Below are 26,064 nucleotides of genomic sequence, written 5' to 3' on the forward strand. Positions count from 1 at the left end.
GTTAACCAGTTAACTCCGGGAAACTTTCCCGGGAGAGTGCATCAGCCACTTTGTTAGAAGCTCCCGAAATGTCTTGTATTTCAAAATCAAAATCTTGGAGAGCTAAACTCCACCGAAGAAGTTTTTTGTTATTTCCCTTGGTGGTATGAAGCCACTGTAGCGCAGCATGGTCTGTTTGTAGTTGGAAACGCCGTCCCCAAACATATGGGCGTAGCTTTTCCAGCGCGTACACAATGGTGTAGCATTCCTTTTCGCTGATTGACCAGTGGCTTTCCCTCTCAGACAGTTTCTTGCTGAGAAACACGACAGGATGGAATTCTTGATCCGGTCCTTCCTGCATTAAAACTGCTCCCACGCCTCGCTCGGAAGCATCTGTGGTTACTAGGAACGGTTTGTCAAAGTCTGGGGCCCTTAGCACAGGGTCAGACATGAGTGTTGCCGTAAGCTGGTTAAAGGCCTTTTGACACTCATCAGTCCATTGAACTGCATTTGGCTGTTTCTTTCTGGTTAGGTCTGTCAGCGGGGCGGCGATTTGGCTGTAGTGTGGTACAAATCGCCTATAATATCCGGCCAAGCCTAAGAAGGATTGGACCTGTTTCTTTGACTTTGGAACCGGCCACTTTTGGATAGCATCCACTTTGGCCTGTAGGGGATTTATAGTTCCTTGACCCACCTGGTGCCCCAGGTACGTCACTCTGTTTTGGCCTATTTGACACTTTTTAGCCTTAACAGTTAGTCCTGCCTGCCGGATGCGCTCGAAGACTTTTTCCAGGTGCTCCAGGTGTTCTGTCCATGAATCAGAAAAAATGGCCACATCATCGAGGTAGGCAACTGCAGATTCTCCCAATCCCGCTAAGAGACCATCTACAAGTCTTTGGAAGGTGGCGGGTGCATTTCGCAACCCGAAAGGGAGTACATTGAATTCATACACCCCTGCCTGGGTGACGAAGGCGGACCTTTCCTTAGCGGGTTCATCTAGTGGTACTTGCCAGTACCCCTTGGTTAAGTCTAAAGTAGAGATGAATTGGGCATGTCCCAATTTCTCCAATAGCTCATCTTGCGTGGCATTGGATAGTTGTCAGGACGAGTTACAGTATTTAGCTTACGGTAGTCCACGCAAAAGCGTATTTCCCCATCTGGTTTGGGAACTAGAACCACTGGAGATGCCCATGCACTATTAGAGGGGCGGATTATACCCATCTGTAGCATGTCCTGGATCTCCCTTTGTATAGCAGTTTGGGCATGAGGTGACTCCTGGTAGGGTGGGGTTCTAATTGGGTGAGCATTACCTGTGTCAATGGAGTGGTATGCCCGTTCGGTCCGTCCTGGAGTGGCTGAGAAAATCAGTGCAAAGCTTGTGCACAGCTCCTTGATCTGCTGTCACTGCAGACGTCCCAGGGTCGTGGAGAGGTTCACCTCTTCCACGCCACCATTCCTTTTTCCTTCGTAGTAGACACCTGCAGGCCACTCCGCGTCATCTGTTTCCTGGGCTGTAAACTGGCAAATGTTTAATTCTCTGGAATAAAAGGGCTTAAGAGAATTAACATGGTATACCTTAGGCTTTATGTTGGAGGTGGGGGAGGCTATGAGATAGTTAACAGCTCCTAGGCGCTCCTGGACCGTGAATGGTCCTTCCCACGACGCTTCCATTTTATGGGCCTGGAGCGCCTTTAAGACCATGACTTGGTCTCCTACTTTGAAGGACCGTTCTCTGGAATGTTTATCATACCAGGCCTTTTGCTCTTCCTGAGCATCCTTTAGGTTTTCTTTGGCAAGGGCTAAAGAGTGTCGGAGGGTGCTTTGTAGGTTGCTTACAAAGTCTAGAATGTTAGTTCCTGGAGAAGGCGTAAACCCCTCCCATTGCTGCTTCACCAACTGTAATGGCCCCTTAACCTCACGGCCATACACAAGTTCAAATGGTGAAAACCCTAAACTGGGATGTGGTACAGCCCTGTAGGCAAAAAGCAACTGCTGCAACACTAGGTCCCAATCATTGGAGTGTTCATTTACGAATTTACGTGTCATGGCCCCCAAAGTTCCATTAAACCTCTCCACCAGACCATTGGTTTGATGGTGATGAGGGGTGGCAACCAAGTGATTCACCCCATGAGCTTCCCACAGGTTTTTCATGTTCCCTGCCAGGAAATTAGTTCCCGAATCTATAAGGATGTCGGAGGGCCACCCTACCCTGGCAAAAATGTCTGCTAATGCCTGGCACACACTTTTAGCCCTGGTGTTGCTTAAGGGTACAGCTTCCGGCCATCGGGTAGCAAAATCCATGAAAGTCAGTACGTACTGCTTTCCTCTGGGTGTCTTCTTTGGGAAAGGACCCAGAATATCCACAGCTACTCGCTGAAATGGGACCTCAATTATGGGTAGTGGCTGGAGAGGGGCTTTAACCTGGTCTTGGGGCTTTCCCACTCGTTGGCACACCTCACAAGACCGGACATAATTAGCAACGTCCTTGCCCATTCCCTCCCAGTGGAAGGACTTCCCCAACCGGTCTTTGGTTCTGTTTACCCCAGAATGGCCACTGGGATGATCATGGGCTAAGCTCAAGAGCTTTACCCGATACTTAGTGGGAACTACCAACTGTCTTTGAGGATGCCAGTCTTCCTGGTGCCCACCAGAAAGAGTCTCCTTGTATAAAAGTCCTTGTTCTACAACAAACCGGGATCGGTTAGAAGAGCTGAGAGGCGGTGGGGTGCTACGTGCCGCCGCCCAAGCTTTCTGAAGGCTGTCATCTGCTTCCTGCTCGGCCTGGAACTGTTCCCTTGATGCTGGAGACATCAGTTCCTCTTTGGACTGTGGACTGGGGCTTGGTCCCTCTGGAAGCGATGCAGGTGCTGGGGCTGTTTCCATTGACTGTGAACCACTGTCCACTGGTGCACTATGTGGTATTTCAGGCTCTGGCTGAGCCTCTTGGGTAGGGTTATCTGCTGCTTCCACCAGTTCAGGCTCGCTGGTGCCCTCTGGCATTGGAGTTGTAGACGGGTTTGCAAGCGCTGGACTCCGTGCTGGCAATGGTTCTGGTGCTGGTTGCGTTGCCAGTTCCGGTTCTGGGACTGGCTTTGGCTGGGTCTCTGGGATTGGATCCACTACAGCTGTTGCAGTCGTTGGCAGAGGATCCGGTTCCACCACCTGTGTTTGGGTCTCCGGTAACACAGACGGGGCCCTGGTGGATGGCTCAGGAACAGGGATGGGGGTGAAAGCTTGCTTAGCCTGGCTGCGGGTGACTATTCCCACCCTCTTGGCTAGCTTCACATGGTTGGCCAAGTCTTCCCCCAGCAGCATGGGGATGGGATAATTGTCATAGACTACAAAAGTCCACATTCCTGACCAGCCCTTGTACTGGACATGCAACTTGGCTGTAGGCAAGGTTACAGACTGTGACACGAAGGGTTGAATTGTCACTGTAGCCTCCGGGTTGATGAGTTTGGGGTCCACTAGAGATTGGTGGATAGTTGACACTTGTGCCCCAGTGTCCCTCCAAGTGATAACCTTCTTTCCGCCCACTCTCAAGGTTTCCCTTCGCTCCGAGGGTATGAGAGAGGCATCTGGGTCTGGGGATCTTTGGTGTGATTGTGGTGTAATGAACTGTAATCGGTTGGGGTTCTTGGGGCAGTGAGCCTTTATATGTCCCAGTTCATTACATTTAAAACATCTCCCTGCTAAGGTATCACCGGGGCGATGTTGGTTGGTGGAGACTGGTGGGGCGGGGTAAGAAGGCGTCTGGGGTTTCCCTTGGGATGTGGGTGGGGCCTTGGGTTGTCCCCGGTGGTAAGGTTTTGTTTCGGCTTGCCCCTTCTGGTATTCGCTCCAACTGCTACTGGTTTTTTTCTTTTCTGCCACCTCCATCCATTTGGCTCCAATCTCCCCCGCCTCAGTTACAGTTTTGGGCTTCCTATCTAGGATGTACCTTTCTATTTCCTCAGGAACACCCTCTAAAAACTGCTCCATTTTTACTAGAGAAACCAGATCTTCCAGAGATTTAAAATTTGCTCCTGATACCCAGGCATCACAATTTTTGTCAATGTGGTAGGCATGCCGGGTAAATGACACATCTGGTTTCCACCTTAGGGCTCTGAACCGCCGACGGGCATGCTCGGGTGTTAGCCCCATTCTGAGTCTGGCCTTGTTTTTAAAAAGTTCATAACTGTTCATGTGTTCCTTAGGCATTTCAGCCGCCACCTCTGCTAAGGGTCCACTGAGCTGCGGCCTCAGCTCTACCATGTACTGGGTTGGAGTGATGCTGTATCCAAGGCAGGCCCTTTCAAAATTTTCTAAGAAGGCCTCAGTATCATCGCCTGCCTTGTAGGTGGAGAATTTCCTGGGATGGGAAGTGGTACCTGGAGAGGAGTTGCTAGGATGGTCTGATGCATCCTGCTTAGCCCTTGCTACTTCCAGTTCATGCTTCCTTTCTTTTTCTCTCGCCTCCTCTTTGGCTTTTTCCAGCTCCATCTCTCTCTTGTGGGCCTCCTCTTTGGCTTTTTCTTCTCTTTCATGGGCCTCCTCTTTGGCTTTTTCTTCTCTTTCATGGGCCTCCTCTTTGGCTTTTTCTTCTCTTTTATGGGCCTCCTCTTTTCTCGAGTTTTTTAATTTGAAGCAGTCTCTGATGTTTTCTTTAATTTTCTTCTGCTTCTAGTCTGGCCAGTTCTAGTTTGTTAGCTGCTTCACTGGTAGTCATTTTCCTGCTTTCCTGTGCTGGGCCACACCCCTCTGCAGTTGACTGAAACTGGGATGTACTCAGCTCTGGCTGCTGCTGAGTTAACAGAGACTTTCTAACTAGCTACTCACGAGGATGTAAAAAGAAAAAAAAAACAATTCAGCTTGTAAATTGCCTTTACCAGTCAAAGTTTGCTCACTTTGAACCCTTCTCTTAACAAAGGCTCTTGTTAAAAAAACTTAACACCTCTGCCTTCAGGCAAGGAGAGATAAGATATGCATCTACCTTCAGCTCTGCTTTCCAAGCAGCTAGAAGGAAAAAAAAATCTCGTACTGGCTTTTGGGTTTAAAACGAATCCCACCGCTGTGCCACCTTGTCAAGGCTGTATCCCCACTTTGAACTTTAGGGTACAAGTGTGGGGGCCTGCATGAGGACTTCTAAGCTTAACTACCAGCTTAGTTCTGGTCCGCTGCCACCATTCCCTTCCCTGGGAAGCTTTTAGAAACTTCTCACCAATTCCCTGGTGAATACAGATCCAAACTCCTTGGATCTTAAACAAGGAGAAATTGACCCTTCCCCCCTCCTTCCTTTCACCAACTCCTGGTGAATACAGATCCAAACCCCCTTGGACCTTAAAACAAGGAGAAATCAATCAGGTTCTTAAAAAGAAGGCTTTTAATTAAAGAAAAAGGTAAAAATCATCTCTGTAAAATCAGTATGGAAAATAACTTTACAGGGTAATCAAACTTAAAGAGCTCAGAGGACCCCCCCCCCTCTGTCTTAGGTTCAAAGTACAGCAAACAAAGATAAACACTCTAGTAAAAGGTACATTTACAAGTTGAGAAAACAAAGTAAAACTAAGACGCCTTGCCTGGCTTTTTACTTACAAGTTTGAAATATGAGAGACTTGTTTAGAAAGATGGGGAGAACCTGGATTGATGTCTGGTCCCTCTCAGTCCCAAGAGCGAACAACAACCTTAAACAAAGAGCACACCAAAGCCTTTCCCCCCCCCCAAGATTTGAAAGTATCTTGTCCCCTTATTGGTCCTTGGGGTCAGGTGTCAGCCAGGTTACCCGAGCTTCTTAACCCTTTACAGGTAAAAGGATTTTGGAGTCTCTGGCCAGGAGGGATTTTATAGTACTGTACACAGGAGAGCTGTTACCCTTCCCTTTATAGTTATGACAACTTCAATCTCCCTGGACACTCAATAACAGACTTAAAAGTGGCAATTCTTCAACAAAAAAACTTCAAAAACAGACTTCAACGAGAAACTGCAGAACTGGAATTAATTTGCAAACTGGACACCATCAAATTAGGCCTAAATAAAGCCTGGGAGTGGATGGGTCCCTACAAAAAGTAATTTTCCCTCTGCTGATACTCACACCTTCTTGTCAACTGTTGGAAATGGGTGACGTCCACCTTGATTGAATTGGCCTCCTTAGCAGTGGCGAGCTGGAGCCGGTTCGCACCGGTTCATGGGAACCAGTTGTTAAATTTAGAAGCCCTTTTAGAACCGGTTGTCCCACGTGGGACAACTGGTTCTAAAAGGGCTTTTAAATTTAACAACCGGGCAGCTCTCCCTACTTGGTAACGCAACTCCCATCTTTTCATGTGCTATAATATTTATACTGCTTACTGTATTTTTCACTCCATGCATTTGATGAAGTGGGTTTTAGCCCATGAAAGCTTATGCCCAAATAAATTTGTTAGTCTCTAAGGTGCCACGAGGACTCCTCATTGTTTTTGCTGATACAGACTAATACAGCTACTACTCTGAAACCCAACTCCTAAGAGCAACTTATAGATACCAGGCTTCCTGATTGATATTCCCATGGCAGATGTCATACCAGTGATCATGAGGTGCTGTTGACCCATTTGCAATTCCTGGGAGAGATGGACAGAATTCTCTTACAATGGTTCTGCACACTCATTTCAGAGCACTCTTACAGGTTGATACTGAGTAACTACTCTTCTGCTCCTGAAGGTTTTCAGCTATGGAAATCTGTAAAGTCCAGTCATATCATCCCTTTGGTTCAATGTCTATGTAAAGCAATGAGGTGTGACTGTGAGGGTGTATGGCTTAACATGTCATCACTATGATGGCACTCAGCTTTACATCTCCTTTTCATCTGATCCAGACACAGTCCTCTCCCTGCTCCTCCAACATCTGGCAGTGACCAGGATGAAAGCTAGATGGTTTAAGTTTGATCTGGATAAAGTATAAGTGATACTGATTAACAAGGGGAAGTACTATGATGATTTGATACAGTATATAACCTTTCCAACTGAGGCCTAGTGTAGGCCTATATTCCTACACATACATTGCCAGAACAGCAGTTCACCTTTGCCTACAACGATTATTAAAACATAAATGTAAAGGTTGATGGGACTGACTTAGTGGGTCTCTAATTCTCTTGATTATCCCTCTGAGACACTGTGGAGGCACTGACTTTTCTGTTTACCCACTCCTCTGAGGCCTGACTGGTATATGCAGGTTGGACATGAGGAGTGGGGACGGGGGAGGAGGAAGGAATCACAGACTTAACTTCTGATGCTGCAGGTACTTGCATGACTAGTATTGGGTGGTGAAGATTTTCTTCAACCACTGTATCCAGGTTGATTCAAAACCTTCCACAGTTCACTCACTGCTAGCTAACTTTCCCATCTCTTGAAAGGCTAGATTTGTTCCGCAGTTTAAGAATCTGTTTTTGTCTTTTATGAGTAAGCATAAAAAAACCCCCAACAACAATGCATACTGGGCCAAAGCTCAAAAAATGACATTATGCCCCATACTGCATTAGGGATTTTTATTTTCCAAATCATATGGGGGAATGTTCCTTCATGCTGTTGGTTCATGTTTTCAGTTGAAGGGTCCCCCTATGATTCCCTCCTATTGCTGAGCTCAGTGATAGATGAATAGAAATTTTTGTCAAGAAAGGGAAAAAATCCTACTGATTTCTTCTCTAAGGCTGATAGCTATATGCCTCAAAACTATCTTGCATGTGATCTTATTAGAACTCAAATGATGCATAATGCATGTGAAGGAATTTTGTGAATGAGATTTCCAGTATTTTTCTTGTGCCAAAACAAATGTTGCCACTGCTATATTCTGTCAATATTTGAAAAGATTTTACTATGGATAAAAAATTACACTGTTGAAAGATTCAAAATATGGTTTCAGAAATATTTGGTAGATTATATTTGAAAGGGAAATTGCCTATGGCTGACTTAACACCATGGATACGAAGCCATAATCAAAAGCTAACCTCATTTGCTAGTCTGCAGTGCCTCAAATATTTTGGTATTAGCCCCATCTTCAGGTAATGAAACAGGGAGACTTTTTCTTTTGCTAACAAATTACTATGAACATAGTACCCGCTACTTTGTAAGGGGCATAGGTAGCAAGGCCAGACAAAAAACTACGTTTTCCAAACTAAACATATCCAATTCAATATTTTTTTCACCAGTTAGAAAAGATAAACATTTTCTGAGCCTTTATAGGCATTGCTAGTACTCTATGAACAGGCCCTCTTTCAACTATGAGTCAGGACTTCCTGATATGTCACATTAATACATGATATATTGGTACTAATGTCAGATGCTCTAGACCTGACACTGCCAAAGGGTAATCAAATAATTTAAATTGCAACAGTCAATGATATTTGTTTAAGGCTCTATTATCCAAAGCTCACAATCATCAAGTTTGTTAGCAATACAATAAACCTTAGCAATACAAGGTCTTAAACACTCATGCAGATGGTTTGTAAAATACAGTAGATAGAACAGAAGCATCTAATATACTTGAAACTATAAAAGTTAATAAATATTATTTTTAACAATGATGAGCACTAACAAGCATTTGGAGTTACTTTTCTCTAGTCAAATTTTAGAACTCTAATCACACAAGATTAGTTTCCTGTCATAGTGCCCTCCTTAAAAACAATATCATACACGACAGACAAAGCTGTGAACATGGAAGTACTTTGTAATCAGCTTTCATTTGTATTAATGGTTATAATTATGCTGGTTAATATAAAAATGGTGCTTTAATTAGACAAAATTGTGAGTCACTATGAATGAAGAAGTTCAATTTTCCTGAAGGTGAATAATAACTCTATCTTTACATTGTCATTAAAACTGCTGCTGTACATTGATTTAACTGGCATTATTCATTAATGTGTTTGTCAGATTCTGGCAATGCTTTTATCCACTTTGCACCTAGATAGCTATGTTCTTGCATCTACTCAGTAAACTTTTTTCCCCTTAGATCTAATGGCAATCACCAGTTTTTCTTCACCTGTAAACCAGCCATTAGCTATTTCATAGTAAATAAAAAAATCAATATTAATGATCAAATTATAGTAATTCCACAAAGAAAGTGAAGCCCAGAATTTTTTAGTAATGCACTTTGATTTTCAATATATTGAGTCAGATGTTTCTAGCACATTAGCATCAAATTTTATTGTTCTATAAAGTCTTGTTAAAAGAACTTTGTAACGCACTTTGGGCCAAGTCTTATTCCAAATTGCACTGTTGCAATCCCACTGATTGCCCTGGTATAAATAAGTAAAATTTGATCCATAAACTGCAGATGTATGTGATAAGTTGCATTTATTCTATATCTTTGATTACTTCACCTGCACTCTGCCCAGCTCCACCAAGACAACTTCTAAGATTCCAAACCTCTGAGCATCTTCAAACAGCTGCCATATTATAGTCCGGATAGGTAGCACTGCCTTTTATTAGGTTGCCAGACTATTAGAAACAACTTGACAAATATATCCTTCTCCCCACCAAAATGTAGAACTCTCCCCAAGCATACTCAGTTACAACTGGATAAAGTATAGGATGAGCAATATTCAGTCCTGTACAAGTGACAGTTTAAGGTCTAATATCTTAAGATTGCATTAGGGCTAGAAAAAAAGAGGCACTGGGCAGGAAAGACACCAGCTCCTAGCTTTGATAGGTCCTGAAATATCAAACCTTAAAATCACAGATAATTATGAATAAAAAAAGCTATTTCCAATAATTTTGGAGGTTTTTAGAATGTGTTGTATGTTTTTCTCTCCCTCCAAAGCCTTAATAATTGGACTCATGGTAACTAAGGCTACATCTAAACTACACGTTAAGGGTGTGTGATGGAATACATCCCAGTGTTCATACCCTACACACTATTGTAATAATCTTTGTCCAAAGTATGCCTTGTAAGGTATCATTTGAAAACTCAATTTGTTGATAAAATGTGAGGCAACACTGTATGTGAAGTTATAAGATTCCCCTGTATGCTGTTAAAAATACATGTTAAGACTCATGTAGTACCATACTGGTCAAACAGACCTGTCTTGAACAAAGGAGTGTATGTTTGCCTTAACTGGCATTTAAGCAGTAAACAGAGTCACCAAGCAGGAGGGAAAAACAAAGGATGTTCAAACAGGAGAAAAAATCAGCAGGGAATATCCTGCCACACGGACTCTTTGTCTCCTGGTTCTCAGCTGGAAATGTTTTTCAAGAGAGGGACTGAAACCATAAAAAGGAGGGACAAACACCCCCAAGGTACCCCATCTCTCCCTGTCCACCTCATTCTCCACATTTGAGAAGACAAAAGCAAACAGCTGTTGGACTCTTGAGGAAGGGTCCTGATCCAGAAGCTTGGACAATAATCTGCTGGAGCATGTGGTGAGAAAGTTTGTTTTGCAGCTAAGATAGTTTCTTAAGTAGATATTAGTGAGCATTCTTTCTTTATTTTTCTTGTAACAATTTCTGATTTTTATGCCTCAATACTTGTACTCACTTAATATCTATCTCTTTGTAGTTAATAAACTTGATTTACTGTGTTATCTAATCCGGTTTGTTTAAGATGAAGTGTCTGGGTAATTATTTAAGGTAATAAAATGGCATATTATTCCCTTAAAGAAATAACAAATGTAATATATTTGTACTGTCCAAGAGAAGGCTGGGCAGTACAGGTCATACATTTCTGGGGGAAGATCCAGGACTGCGGGTGAGCTGGGGTCACCCTGTAGTATAACTAAGGCTGGCGAGAGCCAGGGTATAGCTGGCAGGCTGCAGTTACATGAAGACCCTTCGGGTGTGACCAGCATGCTGGCAAGCTGTTTGCGAGCGGCCCAGCTCGGAGCTACTACAGAAGAGCATGGTAAGGTACCCAAGGTTGCAGGGCAAGAGTGATGCAATCTCCCACTAGTCTGGATTGTGCCTTGGTATGTCAGAGGGTGTGATTCCCCTGCTTGTGTGCACATACTGGTACACATACTGGCTGAGCCATGCCAAATACAAACTCGCCTGCAACTGGGGGATATGTACTCAGCACAACTCAACTGTGCCTCTACCGCGCTACCCGCGGGACCATGGCTACACTGATATTTATATTTGAGCTAGTTCAATGAGAGCTAGTGCAAGTATGTGTACACGAGCAAGGGAATCACACCCCTAGCTCATAGTGTAGACATAGCCTAAGATAGCATGGACCCAATTCATCTCTGTGCCAGAACTGAGCTGGCCCAAGAAGCTCAGGGAGGAGGAAAGAGCAAAATATAGCTCTGTGCCACATTGTACCTCCCTCATCATGAACAGACCAAGGGCAACTTCTGGCACAGATTAGAGCAATCTGAAGTTGCTCTAACTTGAGCCCAGGTGCATGTGGCTCTAAGGGGCTGGTCCAGTAAAAGAATCCCAGGCAAAGCCACCTTCCACCTTGGAATGCCTCCAGTACATTCCCTGCACTGGCATAGAGCTGGGTATGCAGCTCTACTCTAGCCAGGGAAGCCCTTTATATTGGGGGAATTCCCTGATGCCCAGCTATGGTAGCTTTAAAGCCCCTTTATGACATTAAACCTGTATGGAAGAGATGCAGAGCAATTGTGATTTTGGCTCAACGGCTTTACAAATGGATGGATTTCTTAAAAAAACAAAACTAATATTTCTAAAATAGTATTTCTGCTAAATATATGGCCTGTACAGCCTGTTGGACTGTGGTATAAAGGGATTATTGGTACTTGTTAAAGACGACCCACAGAACTCACTTGTGGTTTACCACTTGTGAATAATGCCAAACCAGCATGTATTTGGTATATATGAAAAAGCCGGTATTTATCAGTGTGCATGTGACATTTTGAATCTTAGTTAAGACACATACATATTACAGTCTAATTAGACCTCTTGTTTTAGTTTTCTGTCTGAATTCTGCTGAGATTTATTTTTTATTTTTTTGTTTCTGAACAGCTCCATTAATGCATTTTAATAGGCATTCATGTTTTCCAAGAAACCATGTCAGATGTAATTTGTTTGAGTTTAGCAGATGATTACCTACAGGCATGTAGAAAATACTCCTAAGATGTCATTCAAAGAGAAGTGAAATTTAAACATGTATTTGAAGGCTTTTGAGCTGAATTTTCTTTTTAATAACCTGCCCAATATCATGAGATATTGAGAAAAAGAATAAGTGAGCTTTGCACCAACTAAATGCCAACCAGACCACTACTTGTTAAATACCATATTTGATGCCATAATGCCAACTTTTAAAAAATTAGTAGTAACACACACCATTATAGAAGAATATACAGACTAACACCAATAACTTACATGAAAAAATAACATGCCTACTAACATAAAGCAGTGTCATATCAACTCTGGACTCAGCTTAGAGTAGTTACAGATTTGGATTTCTATGCAGTTAATTATCTAGATACATAAATATTAGACACTGACTGGTGTAGAAATAATCACCTCTCTCTTCGGTCTGTAAATCATGTGCATACAAGCACACAACGTACAATTTTTCATCAAGCAGTGAAGGATTTGGAACACTCCATGAATGATCAATAACATCACTAAGTATAACTGGAATGCTATAATTAAATGCTTTAATGATGGCTACATTGCTCATGTATCTTTTGTACGTTAGATTTTTTGTAATAGGACATCAACATGTAAGATTACCAATGGGATTAGTTAGCACTTGAGTTCCTACCTGCTGGTCTCATACTGATTCTGGAGGTAGTAGTTGATTGTGTTCACTAAAAAACTAAATAAACGACTATACAGTGACTTTGCCAAAAGATCTCGGTAAAATTCTGCAATCTCTATAGTGTGTCTCCTCATGATCATGTCTCCTAAGAAAGTAAACACAAAAAGGAGAAGAAAACATGATTATAAAGTGTACAAACTACTTTAAAAATACTTTTTCTTATAATAATCTCTCTGTCCAGCCTCTTCACTTGTCCCATTTCCCATGCCCCTGTTGTGTACTAATTATGCAGAAAGAGCTATTGAGTCAAATAACAAAAGGCTCCCACTAACATACTTGGAAGATTCTCAGGTCAGGAGTGAACAGAGACAAAATTAATTTGTGTGGCATACAGGCTCCTTTCTTGGTGCAGATGACTTATCTGCATGGAATTTCTTAATGACACTGGTTTTTAAAAAACATTGGATTTTAGCATTAGGACCTGGTCTGTGACCTTGCTGCAAGGTTCACCACAATTGAGGTCTATCAGCATCAGCCTCTGATCTATTGCTGAGCTCCATGTTACAAAAGGTTGCTGTAATTCCTAGGCCCAGTTTGATCTCCTCCAAGATATCCTTGAGAGAGTCTCTTTGCTGGTTCATAAACAATTAGAAACAAACCATTAACTCTTTTAGCTCTGACAGACACCAGAAGGATTTAAAAGCTACCAAGTCTGATTTATTAGAATGTGGACTTGGAAGAAAGTACCTTTGAAATACTGGACATCCGTTGTTAAGGCTGAAGCAAGTTCATCTGGCGATACCTGCAACATTCCTGCCACTAAAAGGAAAGAGTTGTTTTGAAGAGAGAGGAACATGTGTTCAATTACTGTATTTCAATATATAAACAGATTTTTTATTTCAATGCTGTTTTTTGTAAACAGTGAAAAAACCTACACATTAATGCAGAGTGAGCTGTCATAGCAGTAATCAAAATTAATGAACATGTAAAATCGGCTTACTATAATCAGGACTTTGTAAAGTTTGAATGTATCTGTATATTAAATTACAGCTTTTTTCTGTCATACAGATTACACAGAACTTTCCCTAGGGCTTGGCAGGATCTCTTTAGTATTAGAGTTAAGGTATGCTGTTTATTGGTAATCTGTATTCATAAGCCACTTTGAGGAGATTTGTAAGTGACCAACAGGGCAACTTCAAAGCAAGAGAAGCTTTTAAGGCAAGGATTTCTGAATGTAAGGAATTCTATTAAATGCAAATTGCTTAGGTGTTGACATGCAACAAAAGTGTATGTAGATATAGATAGATAGATATAAAAAAGACCAAAGTACACTATACAATTTCTTTTGGCAAATGGCACCATTGAGTATGACACTGAATTTGATAATTTGCCGCAATAGCATTTTGCTTATTCCCATAAAAATCTGTAGTTTATAAAGCATCAGAGTCAATAGGGTTCTGTGTTTCCCCAGTAATTTATGAGTCTCCAGGATGCAGATCTCTGTTTGCCTGGAACAGTGTTTCCATCTATTGGTGAATCAGTGAAATCACCTGATTATAAGAAACAAAGTAGGCAATTCTAGAAGGTCACGTTCTACTGACCTTGTTCTAGTAGCTGCAGGTCTGACACAAATGCTGTCTCAGCGTCTGTCAGAGTAGTAAACCGAATATCTCCAAGATGCAGAATTGCTGAGAGAATTACAAACAGGTTCTCCACCTCCTGCACATTTTATACACAAATATAAAGAAAAGTTCAGCTGGGCATACAAATGAAAGAAGATGCTTTATACAACATACATGTGCTATAAATATACAGCAGTGGCATTTGTTCAACTAAAAACTATTAATTTATTATGTGAGGATTTAGGGTTTAGAAATCATACTGTGGCCAATACAGTATATAGAACAATAAGAATAGTCTAATGCTTTTACTTTTGCATTTATGTAAATCAAATTAACTGATGAGATAAGAAATTTATTTAGAATATCATGAAGAAATAATAAAATGTCTTTAATGGAAGTATTTCTGCAAGAAATAAGCATTTCTTGCCTATTGAGAATTCTAACAGTGATAAATTCTACATCTGTGAATAGCACTTTTTTTTTCTTTTAGCCAGTCATATTCACAATCAAACAGTCTAGTTTAAATTTAAATTATACCAGATTCCAAATAGTGAAAACTATAGTTAAGTTTGTTTGTTTGTTTGTTTGTTAAATCCATTGTGATATTCTGTTTGCAGATGTTTCATAAGTTTGGAAAACAATCATCTCTTGGTTGTAATTTTCCAGATATAGTTTCTGTGATTTCTGTAAAAATGTTTTTAAAATTAAGCAAATGATGGTCCAGGAAAGTGGACTGGAAAAAAAGAAAAAACAACACTTTTCCCATTATAAAAACATTCTTGTGAATCTTTAAAAAAACAAACAAAAATCAAATAAAACAGCCTATAGTCAAGGCCCTTTGTACTATTTAGCAATTCGATTTAAATTATGTGGCTAAGAAACCTTATTTACTTCAGAGAGCTACATTGCATTACTTAGAAAGATTAACTGCTCATGAACTTATTTGATAAACCTGAAATAATTATCGAATTAATTCTTAGAGCCCAAACCTGCGAAGACTTATACATGTGCTTTCCTTCACACACAATGAGTATCCCCATTAAATACTCTTTGAGAATCAGGGCCAAAATATGCACTACAATATGTAAACATTTAACCAGAGCATCTTCTGCAGCAGAGACCAAATTAGCTTTGCAAATAACTGCTCAGAAATCTAAAATTTCTTGAAATTGACCCGAGACAGTTTTCCAGATGTTTGGAGAAACAACAGAGCTAGTAAAAGGCGCTTCTCCCTTTTGCTGCTTTCTCTACCAAAATGACCCTGGGTAATGAACAAGGCTATAATTTGTATTCTTACCTCTTCCATGAACAATCTGAATAATTTCTTTATATTCAGTGAACCATAGTGAGGCACCACACGGTCTCTTAGAAGTTGGCAAATATCATTACTGCAATTTTTCAGATTGGGTAAATAAGGCATAGAGAATCTACATGACTTGCTACAGGATACAAAAAGGAGTTTGCAGATGATCTAGAGCAGGGGTCGCCAGGGTAAGCACCCTGGCGGGCCGGGCCAGTTTGTTTACCTGCCGCGTTGGCAAGTTCGGGTGATCCCGGCTCCCACTGGCCGCAGTTCGCCGTCCCAGGCCAATGGGGGCTGCGGGAAGCAGCGAGGGATGTGCTGTTCGCGACTTCCCGCCGCCCCCATTGGCCTGGGATGGCAAACCGCGACCAGTGGGAGCCGCAATCAGCTAAACCTGCCAACACGGCAGGTAAACAAACTGGCCTGGCCCGCTAGGGTGCTTACCCTGGCGAGCCGCGTGCCAGAGGTTGCCGACCCCTGATCTAGGGTAAGGACACAGATCTCTTATGCAACCTCTCAGGAGTTATGCTACTATAAAAAGACTAATAATGTTTTCTTATATAATTTGAAATCTACAGTTGGAAAAGGCACGATATCAGTGAAGAGATTTATTAGCCCATTTTACAGATTGGAAAACTAAGATTCAGAAAGATTGACAAGCACACAAGGACACTGGGAGACACTTTAAATCACAAGGATTTTGTGTGGCTCTGGAGATCAAGAGACTGGGTTCTAGTGCTGGGTCAGATACTTATTTGCCGTGTCCCTAGACAATAATGATTCCCCATCTTTAAAACAGGGATATTAATAAATATTAACCTGCCTCACAGGATGGTTGAGGATTAATTAGAAATGTTTATGTAGTTCTTCAAAAAGATAAAGCGCTATGTCAGTAACTCTTATCTGTTCCCTGCAGCTAGAAGGACCAGAGATCACTGTACATGGGTTTTTCCACAGATATCAAAGGTGGTATAGAGCTAAATTACAGGGCATGGCTGGCTCTATACTAACCACCATATTACCACCAGCATAAGAGGCATGTGTATAGTGCTGCTGTGCGCCACTGATCCCCAGCTGGCCAAATGGCTCCTTGCGGGGACTACTGCAGCCAAGTGAAACTAAAGAAGCCTGAGGCTGCTCTAAGTTAGTCCAGAGACCACTTCCTCAGCTATTCTAAGTGGAGTTATGGTGCAACTGAGGATCTGGCTCTGAGAGAAAACTCTGCTTTGGATAATAAGGTGCTCTCAAATGTCCTCTACTGCTCTCAAAAGTTTGTCTGTAACTGTGTATTTAGGGGCTGAAACTCCCCTCCTTAACCAAACAAAAGAGCTAATGAAACTCATCCAGATTCTGGTTTGTTTCCAGAGCTGAAACCCCAATACTACTGGAAAGTAGCTGTGAGTTGACCCAGCACTTTGTGGATTAGTATGACAATCAGTATGCACAGAAAGCACCCCACTTTACTTCAGAATTTCTCTGTCCAATACAGCTACAAATATCGTCTCTGTAGAAGTAGCTGGTTTTTTTTTAACTCAGGCCAGAAGTCCTACACTGCTCAGACATTGGCACTGTGTTTTTTCTAGTGAGAATGGTAGGCAGGGAGAGTAAAAACAAAGGGGAACTTAACTTCATATGTTAACGTGTGTTTTGTTTTTAATAGAATTTTCAGGATTTTAATTTGATAACCTGAACTTTTAGGATATAAAGTTTAATTTGGGGATTGAAAAGAAAGTTGTACAATTTAAAATCTGCCAAGATGTTGAACTATGAAAAACAGTTACAGTATTCTGCTTATTCCTGACGATTTCCCTACACATTTGCTATTCAGGACTCATATTACGGAAATGAATTCTTCTGACAGATCCAGAATAATCTATGCAACATAGTCTAGGATTGCATTATGGACTAAATGCTGGGCCCAATGATGTTAGTGGGAATTTTGCTACTGACTTCTGTAAGACCAGGATTTGGCCTATCAAGAATAAAGAAAAGTGCAATTAATTGTACTCCACATAAGTGTAGACTATTAGTAGCAATCACACAAATGCTCACAGAAATACATTCTTCATATTGAAAGTCTGGGTAGGTGTCAAATTATAGCTGATAATGGAACTGTAGTTGCTACCTTAACTAAGGAGTTGTAAGCAACGTCATAATACTCCATCACCACAAGAGCCTCAGTCTAGCTCCCAGTTAGGTAACAGCTTCACCATGGCGTCACCAGTTTATTTCTTTATCGTTGCTGACAACTGTTGATCTCTTTTCATTAGAAATGTTGCCTACCTGTGACTTCATATGACAATCCAGCCTATTGTCACATTAGCTTTTTCTCAGCTTTACCAGGATGATGTTAGGTACTGGGTATTTGTTTTTTATGCGTGTTCACTGGATTTTTATTATTTATTTGAACAATGGTAATGCCTAGTGACTCCACTTCTTTGTGCTATGCACCGTACACATGTATAACAGAGAGAGAGAGAGAGAGTCACAGTCATATGAGCATGCTTCTGATTTGAAAGGGGATTACATGGCATACAAAGGTGTTCCCAAATCCAACCACTTATCACCCCTAGATTTCATTCTTCCCATTTCTGTTTTCCTTCTTGACTCATTCCCAAATTAGCTCCATTGCCTGGTTTATATGGTTAAAGGCAGACTTTGAGCTTCTCTCTCTTTAAGAGCATAAGAACGGTCATACTGGGTCAGACCAATGGCTCATCTAGCTCAGTATCCTGTCCTCTGACAGGGACCAATGCCGGATGTGTCAAAGGGAACAGAACAGGGAAATTATCAAGCGATCCATCCTCTGTCATCCAGTCCAGGCTTATGGAAATCGGAGGTTTTGGGACACCCAGAGCATGGGGTTGCATCCATGATCATCTTGGCTACTAGCCATTGATGGACCTAGCCTCCATGAACTTATCTCATTCTTTTTTTTAACCCAGTAATACTTTTGGCCTTCATCTCCTAGCAACAAGATCCAAACGTTGACTGTGCGTTGTGTGAAGTACTTCCTTATATTTGTTTTAAACCTGCTCCCTATTAATTTCATAAGGTGACACCTAGTTCTTGTGTTATGTGAAGGGGTAAATAACTCTTCTCTATTTGCTTTCTCCACACTATTTATGATTTTATAGACCTCTATCGTATCCCCCCTTAGTCACCTCTTTTCTAAGCTGAACAATCCCAATCTTTTTAATTTCTTCATGTATGGAAGCTGTTCCATGCCCTTAATCACTTCTCTGTACCTTTTCCAATTCTAATATATCTTTTTTGAGAAGAGAAGACCAGATTTACATGAAGTAGTCAAGGTGTGAGCGTACCATGTATATATCTAGTGATATTATGATATTTTCTGACTTATCTATCTCTTTCCTAATGGTTCCTAGCATTCTGTTAGTTTTTGACTGCTGCTGCACATTGAATGTTTGTTTTCAGAGAACTATCCATGATGACTACATGATCTCTTTCTTGAGTGGTAACAGCTAATTTAGACCCCAACATTTTGCATGCTTGGTTGGGATTATATTTTCCAATGTGCATTACTTTGCATTTATCAGTATTGAATTTCATCTGCCATTTTGTTGCCCAGCATCCTGTTTAATGAGATCCCTTTGTAGCTCTTTGCAATCTGCTTTGGATTTAGCCATTTTGGGTAATTTTGCATTGTCTGCAAATTTTGCCACCTAACTGTTCACCCCCTTTTCCAGATCATTTATCAATATGTTGAACAGTGCTGGTCACAGTACAGATCCTTGGGGGAACCTGCTATTTATCTCTCTCCATTCTGAAAACTGGCAATTTTTCCTACCCTTTTGTTTCCTATCTTGTAGCCAATTACTGATCCATGAGAGGACCTTCCCTCTTATCCCATGACTACTTACTTTGCTTAAAAGTCTTTGGTGAGGGATCTTATCAAAGCCTTGCTGAATGTCCAAGAACACTATATCGACTGTAGCACACTTGTCCTCATTTTTGTTGACACCCTCAAAAAAATTGATAGACTGGTAAGGTATGATTTCCCTTTACAAAAGCCATGTTGAATTTTCCCCTATATATTGTGTTCATCTATGTGTCTGACAAGTCTGTTCTTTACGATAGTTTCAGTCAAATTGCCTGGTTTACCAGTCCATATTTGTCAGGATTGCCTCTGCAGCCTTTAAAAAAAAAGGGATTGCATTAGCTGCCCTTCAGTCATCTGGTACAGAGGCTGATTTAAGCGAAAGGTTACGAACCGAATAAATGCCCAAATACATTTGTTAGTCTATAAGGTGTCACAAAGACTCCTCGTTGAAACCGCAGTTAGTAGTTCTGCAATTTGAATTCCTTCAGAACTCTTGGGTGAATACTAGCTGGTCCTGGTGATTTATTACTGTTTAAGTTATACATTTGTTCCAAAAATTCCTTTATTGACACCTCAATCTGGGACAGTTCCTCATATCTGTCAGATAAGAAGAATTGCTCAGGTGTGGGAATCTCCCTCGCATCCTCTGAGGGAAGGCTGATGAAAAGAATTCATTTAGTTTCTCTGCAATGGCCTTGTCTTTTTTGAGTGCTCCTTTAGAGCTCAGTCATCCAGTGGCCCCACTGATTGTTTGGCAGGCTTCCTGTTTCTGATGTACTTAAAAAAATTGCTGCTAGTTTTTGTTTCTTAAGCTAGTTGTTCTTCAAATTCTTTCTTGGCCTGCCTTACATCTTCACACTTGACTTGCAGAGTTTATGCTCCTTTCTATATTCCTCAGTCGGATTTGACCTCCAATTTTTAAAGGATACCTTTTTGCCTCTATCCACCTCTTTTATTCTTCTGTTTAGCCACAGTGGCTTTTCCCCCCCATTTTGCGTATATATTTAGTTTGAGCCTCTATTATGGTGTTTCTAAACAGTCCCTATGCAGTTTGCAGGCATCTCACCCTTGTGACAGTACCTTTTAATTTCTGTTTACCTGGGTTTCTCATTTTTGTGTAGCTACCCTTTTTAAAGTTAAATGCTACTGGGGTGGGTTTCTTTGGCATTCCCCCCCACCAACCCCCCCCAACAAGGATGTTTAAATTTAATTACATTAAATTGCTATTACCGAGCAGTTCAGCTATATTCACCTCTTGGACCATATTCTTTGCTTCACTTAGGACTAAATGAAGAATTGCCTCTCCCCTTGTGGGTTCTAGGACTAGATGCTCCTTGTTGCTTTTGTTAGTTGAAGTCAAATCTTTCATGTCACTTGACTGTAATTTTGTGTGTCTAATTATGTATATGCCTTTTTCAGACGCTAGCAATCAGACAGCATTTGGAATGTATACTTCATAAAATTAAAAGGGACAGCGATATAATCAGGAAGGGAAAAATACCCAGGGTTTTTATAATTTTTTGTCATATGGGATTTGATTGTTTCTTGCTATCGAGACATTATGAATTTAATTGTTCACAGGATTATAATTTGCAGCTGTTCTGTGAAACTTTAAGAATGAAAAAGGTTTACATTGTTGGTGCAGTATCTAATTAAAAGTGATTACAATCATTTCCCTGGAGTGAACTATCACTTTGTTTCATTGGCACAAAAAAGGGCCAGGCCTATATTTTTCTGGGGGGTCTGTCAATATGAGTTTCTTATGACCTGCTTTTCACTAGGTAAAAGAGTCATTCTAGGCAGGAACTATATAGGCTTGCATAACTTACCAGGTTATTGAATCCAAAAGCAGTTAGGGCTTGTTTTAGGACAGCTAATTTCTCTCTGTTGAGAGTGTTCACTGTTACTGATGTCTCCTCCAGTACAGTCTGGTTCAGATACCTGCAAGGGGGGGGGGGGAAAGCATATAGCCTTTATGAGGTTGGCACGCAATCCACGCAATCAAGCTTCTATGGTTAAAAGCCGTCTTTTGCCTTCCAACCTAATGGAAGTCACACACAAACACCTGTACATAATGTTCTTAAGTGTTTACAGGAGACTCAGTGAATTGTTCTCTCACCTCTCTGAGGGAAAGGCATTTGTGACAGAATGTGTTTATGTTCTACATTTCCCTAGGCTCTTGCATAACTACCCATTATTACACGCAACTATTAGCTCACAAGTTTTCCTTGTGACATTTGTGTGTATTTCGCTAGAACTTGCAAGGTGCATTTCTGCCATTCCTGAGGAGTCAAGTAAGACTGCTTAATTTTCATGTGGCCTCATGGTCCTCCCTCCCCCCCCCCATTTGTTCTCTTCCAAATATTCAGTAGTGTTGATTTTTATCTGTAGCCAAGCAGAGCTCAGGCACAGTGAAAAAGAGAGATTGACAAGGAGCTGATTGTGGCTCCCCAATTCTCAGATACCCACAGCCCCAGTGCAAGTTGAAGCTAAAGGGGACAGCTTTAATTTATGCCACTGAGATCTTCTGCCAGTGGAGAATGGACTCTGACAGTGTCCTCCCTATCTCCCTTTTGCCAGCTGCTGGAATTCCTGCCTCTGCCAGCTTTTTTGCTGCCAAAGACTCCCCTACAAAGGGGTAATTCTCCAGTCTAACTCTCTGACTGCTTTAAATTCACTTTGTGCAGCTTGGAGGACTTGAGAATTCAACTCGTATCAGCCTGATCCCAAGTTCACTGAATGCCTGGGGACTGAGCACTTGAATTAAATGGGAGATGTAGTAAGATTGCTTAATTTTCTTGTGGCCTGATGTTTTCCCCCCTCAGGGTAGTGTCTGATCCTTAGAGATGCTGAGTACACACTTAAATAGTAAATGTGTTACATGTACTGAGTCATAAGCTCCCACTATAATACATAATATGCACTGAAAGGAAGTGTTAGTGAATTACAAATATCCCTGCAATGTGTCACACACACACACACACACACACACACACACCCCTACCTACCTACCTACCTACCTACCTGTGTAAAAACAGACAATGGAAAACAAAAAGAGCCAACATACAGTACAAGACAGCTATGCCTAGGGTGACCAGATGTCCCGATTTTATAGGGACAGTCCCGATTTTTGGGTCTTTTTCTTATATAGGCTCCTATTACCCCCCACCCCCGTCCCGATTTTTCACACTTGCTGTCTGGTCACCCTAGCTATGCCACATGACAACTGAAATATAGTACTATATACTAACACAAAGAACAGCAAGCTAAGAAATGTTCTTAGCAGTAACATATTGTGGCCTTCCTACAACATGCAAAGCAATACACCTAATCGTATCTCACTGCAAAATGAAAGGGAGAGAGAGAGAATGGGTGTTTGCATTTTCACATTGAGATGACCCATGTCCATAACAAACAGACCTGGTGGCGGTTTGAGCTCTGACAATTCCTGATCACATTCCTATTCCAGCTGGGATGGATAGGTCTCATCATGGACTCCCCATTCAGTCATCAGACTACTACCAAGGTCTGGTCTACACTACAGTTAGGTCAACACGAGGCAGTTTACGACGACCTGACTATGAAAATATCTATACTTAAATTTTGCTCCTGCTCATGCAATTGCCCTGCTACTTAATAACTCCACCTCCATGAGAGGCATGGAGTCAAGGTCGCAGTAGTTAGGTCAACACAGTTGACCTGCTGCTTATGTCAACTGTTACTGGCTTTCAGGAGTCATCCCACAATGCCCCCACACAGACAGTAAAATCAACACAAGTGCTCCTGGTAAGGACGTGCAACGCTGACACAAGGAGCAAAGTGTTGACACGCACAAGCGATGTAATTAATGCGGCGGCTGTATGCCGACATAAGTTAGGTCGACTTAATTTTGTAGTATAGACATGGCCTTAGGGAGCTCTCACAAGAGTTGTGCTTTGCATGAGAGTACACAGCTTTTACAGTTAGTTGTAGGAATTATTTGTGCTTCTCTAACCAATCTCACTGGGGGTTATGACAGACAATGAAAAGACTTATGAGAAAGCATGATGTGGTGAAATATATAGATGTATAGCAATGCAGATTTACCCTAAATAAGGGGATCCCAAACTTGGTTTGCGGCCCTGCTTCCCGCAGCTCCCATTGGCTGGGAACGGCGAACCACGGCCACTGGGAGCTGCAAGTGGCTGTACCTGTGGATGCTCATGTAAACAAAGCGTCTCGCGGCCTGCCAGGGGCTCACCCTGAACAAGCTGCGAACCAAGTTTGGGAACCCCTGCCCTAAATGGAAATTGGGATAACTTGCTTCAGTGGGTGGCCGAGAAACATGGATGGAAGAAAAATGTGTATAGAGGCACAGTACTTCCCACCGACAGGATAGCTAGACCAGTAGCTCTTTCTAATGTATAACAGACCTTACACCACTAGGACTGGAGTCTGTGAAGTTCTGACTTAACACCTCCTGAGGTACTCAGCATCTTGCAGAACTGGGCCCTTATAGTCAGATTTTCAAAAGAGATCACCACCCAGCAGCCCTCATGGAGAATTTATTACATCTCTCTCTGCATGGTTGGCACCTTATTTTCTCTCTTTTGCAGAATGGTATCATGTGCCTTTACACATTCAGGCAATATGGTTAATCAGCTCTTTTTAATGTTTTTGAAGAGTATATATATATGAGCTTTCGTACAAATACTTTAATTAAATTTGCCAACTCAGGGTCCAGTCTTGGAAGGGGCTGAGTTTTCTCAATCTTCACTGACTTGTGCTCAGCATCTCCCACGATCACACATTTTGTTGAGAGTTAATTGGTTGTTGAGTATCCTATGAGTGAGATTTTCAAAAGTGCAGTGTAGGCCAAACTCTGCTCACACTGATGCCAAAGATAAAAAATATATTGACTTCAATAGGAACAAGGTTAGGCCAATGGTGAGTGTTTTTCAAAATGAAATCCTAAGTACCTACTGGGACCGGCCAGCCTGGAGAGACTTCCACTTTCCCACTAAGGTTCTGACACAGTTGTGATCAGCACAGGCACTTGATAAGGAGCTCTCTACATTTAAAAAGTGGGGGAGGGGCAGCTGCAGGCAGGACATTTTCTGAGATGTGCTCAACTCTGGAATTTACTACTCTACTTCTTTGGCCTAAAATAGCTAATTTGCTGACTTTTAGAACATGCTGCAAGACCCATCTATTTCCCAAGCTACGTAAGGAGGATTGAAAGGTGAGAATTGCTGGGAAGGAATGGATATTTAGTTTTAAAAAATCACAAAGCTGTAGTCACTATTTTTAAATGTCAGACAGTATTTTAAAATTGTGTTAAGCACTTACAGGCCTAGGTGGACATTATATAAATCCAAACAGCAGAGAGCGCCCGTTATGTTTACTTGTCAAAATAGTCACAAATCACATTTTGTATTCTTCAACCTGCCCCAGCTGAGAAACAGTGACAACTGGAAAAGATATACTTCTAGTTATAAAAATACTTCCCCCCACTGCTAAAGATGGACCCAGGATGCAAATGTCTTGAGACACATTGCAGACCATTTCTACCACATAACTAGACTTAGGACCACAATTCACCACCAGCTACACTGGTGTAAAACTGAAGTAAAGTGGTAATGAATCAAACCCTTGGTGTTAATGTCATACCTCACACTACAGATACATAATTATTTCATAAAATGTTAACATTTTTTAATATTTATGATCACTCTCATTTATAGAGAACTTTTTGTTGTTGTTGACATTTCAGTGACGGGGATGGAATTACATTGCTGCTGATAAAGAGGACGCTTTGCAATTATAAATGGCTAAAAATTTCCACTACAGACTGCCATATAGCATTCAGATATTAGCCTTACTTGCCTTTCTGTTACTATGAACTACACTCTGTTGTAGCTATCATACATTGATTAAACCCTTCACTAATACTAGAGTGTTTATGTGTTCCAACAACAGTTTCCTTTGAATGTAATAGGTCATATTAATCATAGGAAATAAATAGATATTTTTCAGTAAGTAAATATTAGGCCAGATCCTCAGCTGGAGTATTGGCATAGCTTCTTTGAAGTCAATGTGGATATATCAATTTACGCCAGCTGACAATCCCGCCCATAAATTTTAATACTAAGAATAAAGTTTTTACTATCTATAGTACCTTTCATCCAAAGATCTCAAAGGGCTTTACAAACATGAAAGCATCACAACTCACTAGAGATAAGTATTATCACCATTTTAAACTTGAGGAACAGGAGGCAAGGAGAGGGTAATTGATTTGCCCAAGGTCACACAGTGAGTCGGCAATAGTTCTGGATACAGAATGCAGAACTGAATCATTGCCCTGTGCTCTAACCACTGGACAATTCCTCCCTCATTGCTATCAGTTTTAGTTCATTTTTTTTCACGGGGTGGGGAGGGGGAGGGGGGCGCTCTCTTCTGTGGATACAATTTCAGCTTGCAAAATTTGTGCTCACAGTTCACTGCAGGCAGAAATCTAAGTACTTTTGTCTGCAAATACCTGACTGCATACATGGAATGCTTCCAATAGGAATAATGATTTCCAGAACTCCAATCAAATATATCCCCTGTCCTGAGAAGAAAAAGGGTAATCCCTGGCTTCAGTACAAAGTAGATAATTATGGGCC

At 41.4% G+C, this 26,064-nt stretch overlaps 1 protein-coding gene across 1 annotated transcript in view; it reads right to left on the reverse strand.

Annotated features, from left to right (window-relative positions):
- The window catches only part of MYO16 (myosin XVI), a 468,353-nt gene that overhangs the window by 169,584 nt on the left and 272,705 nt on the right, over nucleotides 1-26,064 (reverse strand). Inside the window, exons 16-19 of the mRNA XM_065418712.1 lie at nucleotides 21,250-21,361; nucleotides 14,253-14,370; nucleotides 13,399-13,470; nucleotides 12,655-12,796 (exon numbers count right to left, since the gene is read on the reverse strand). Of these exons, the coding sequence (XP_065274784.1) occupies nucleotides 12,655-12,796; nucleotides 13,399-13,470; nucleotides 14,253-14,370; nucleotides 21,250-21,361 (444 nt within the window). The remainder of the gene's footprint in view (nucleotides 1-12,654; nucleotides 12,797-13,398; nucleotides 13,471-14,252; nucleotides 14,371-21,249; nucleotides 21,362-26,064) is intronic.

The sequence above is a fragment of the Emys orbicularis genome, chromosome 1, assembly GCF_028017835.1.
Source record: "Emys orbicularis isolate rEmyOrb1 chromosome 1, rEmyOrb1.hap1, whole genome shotgun sequence".
Taxonomy (NCBI): Eukaryota; Metazoa; Chordata; order Testudines; family Emydidae; genus Emys; species Emys orbicularis.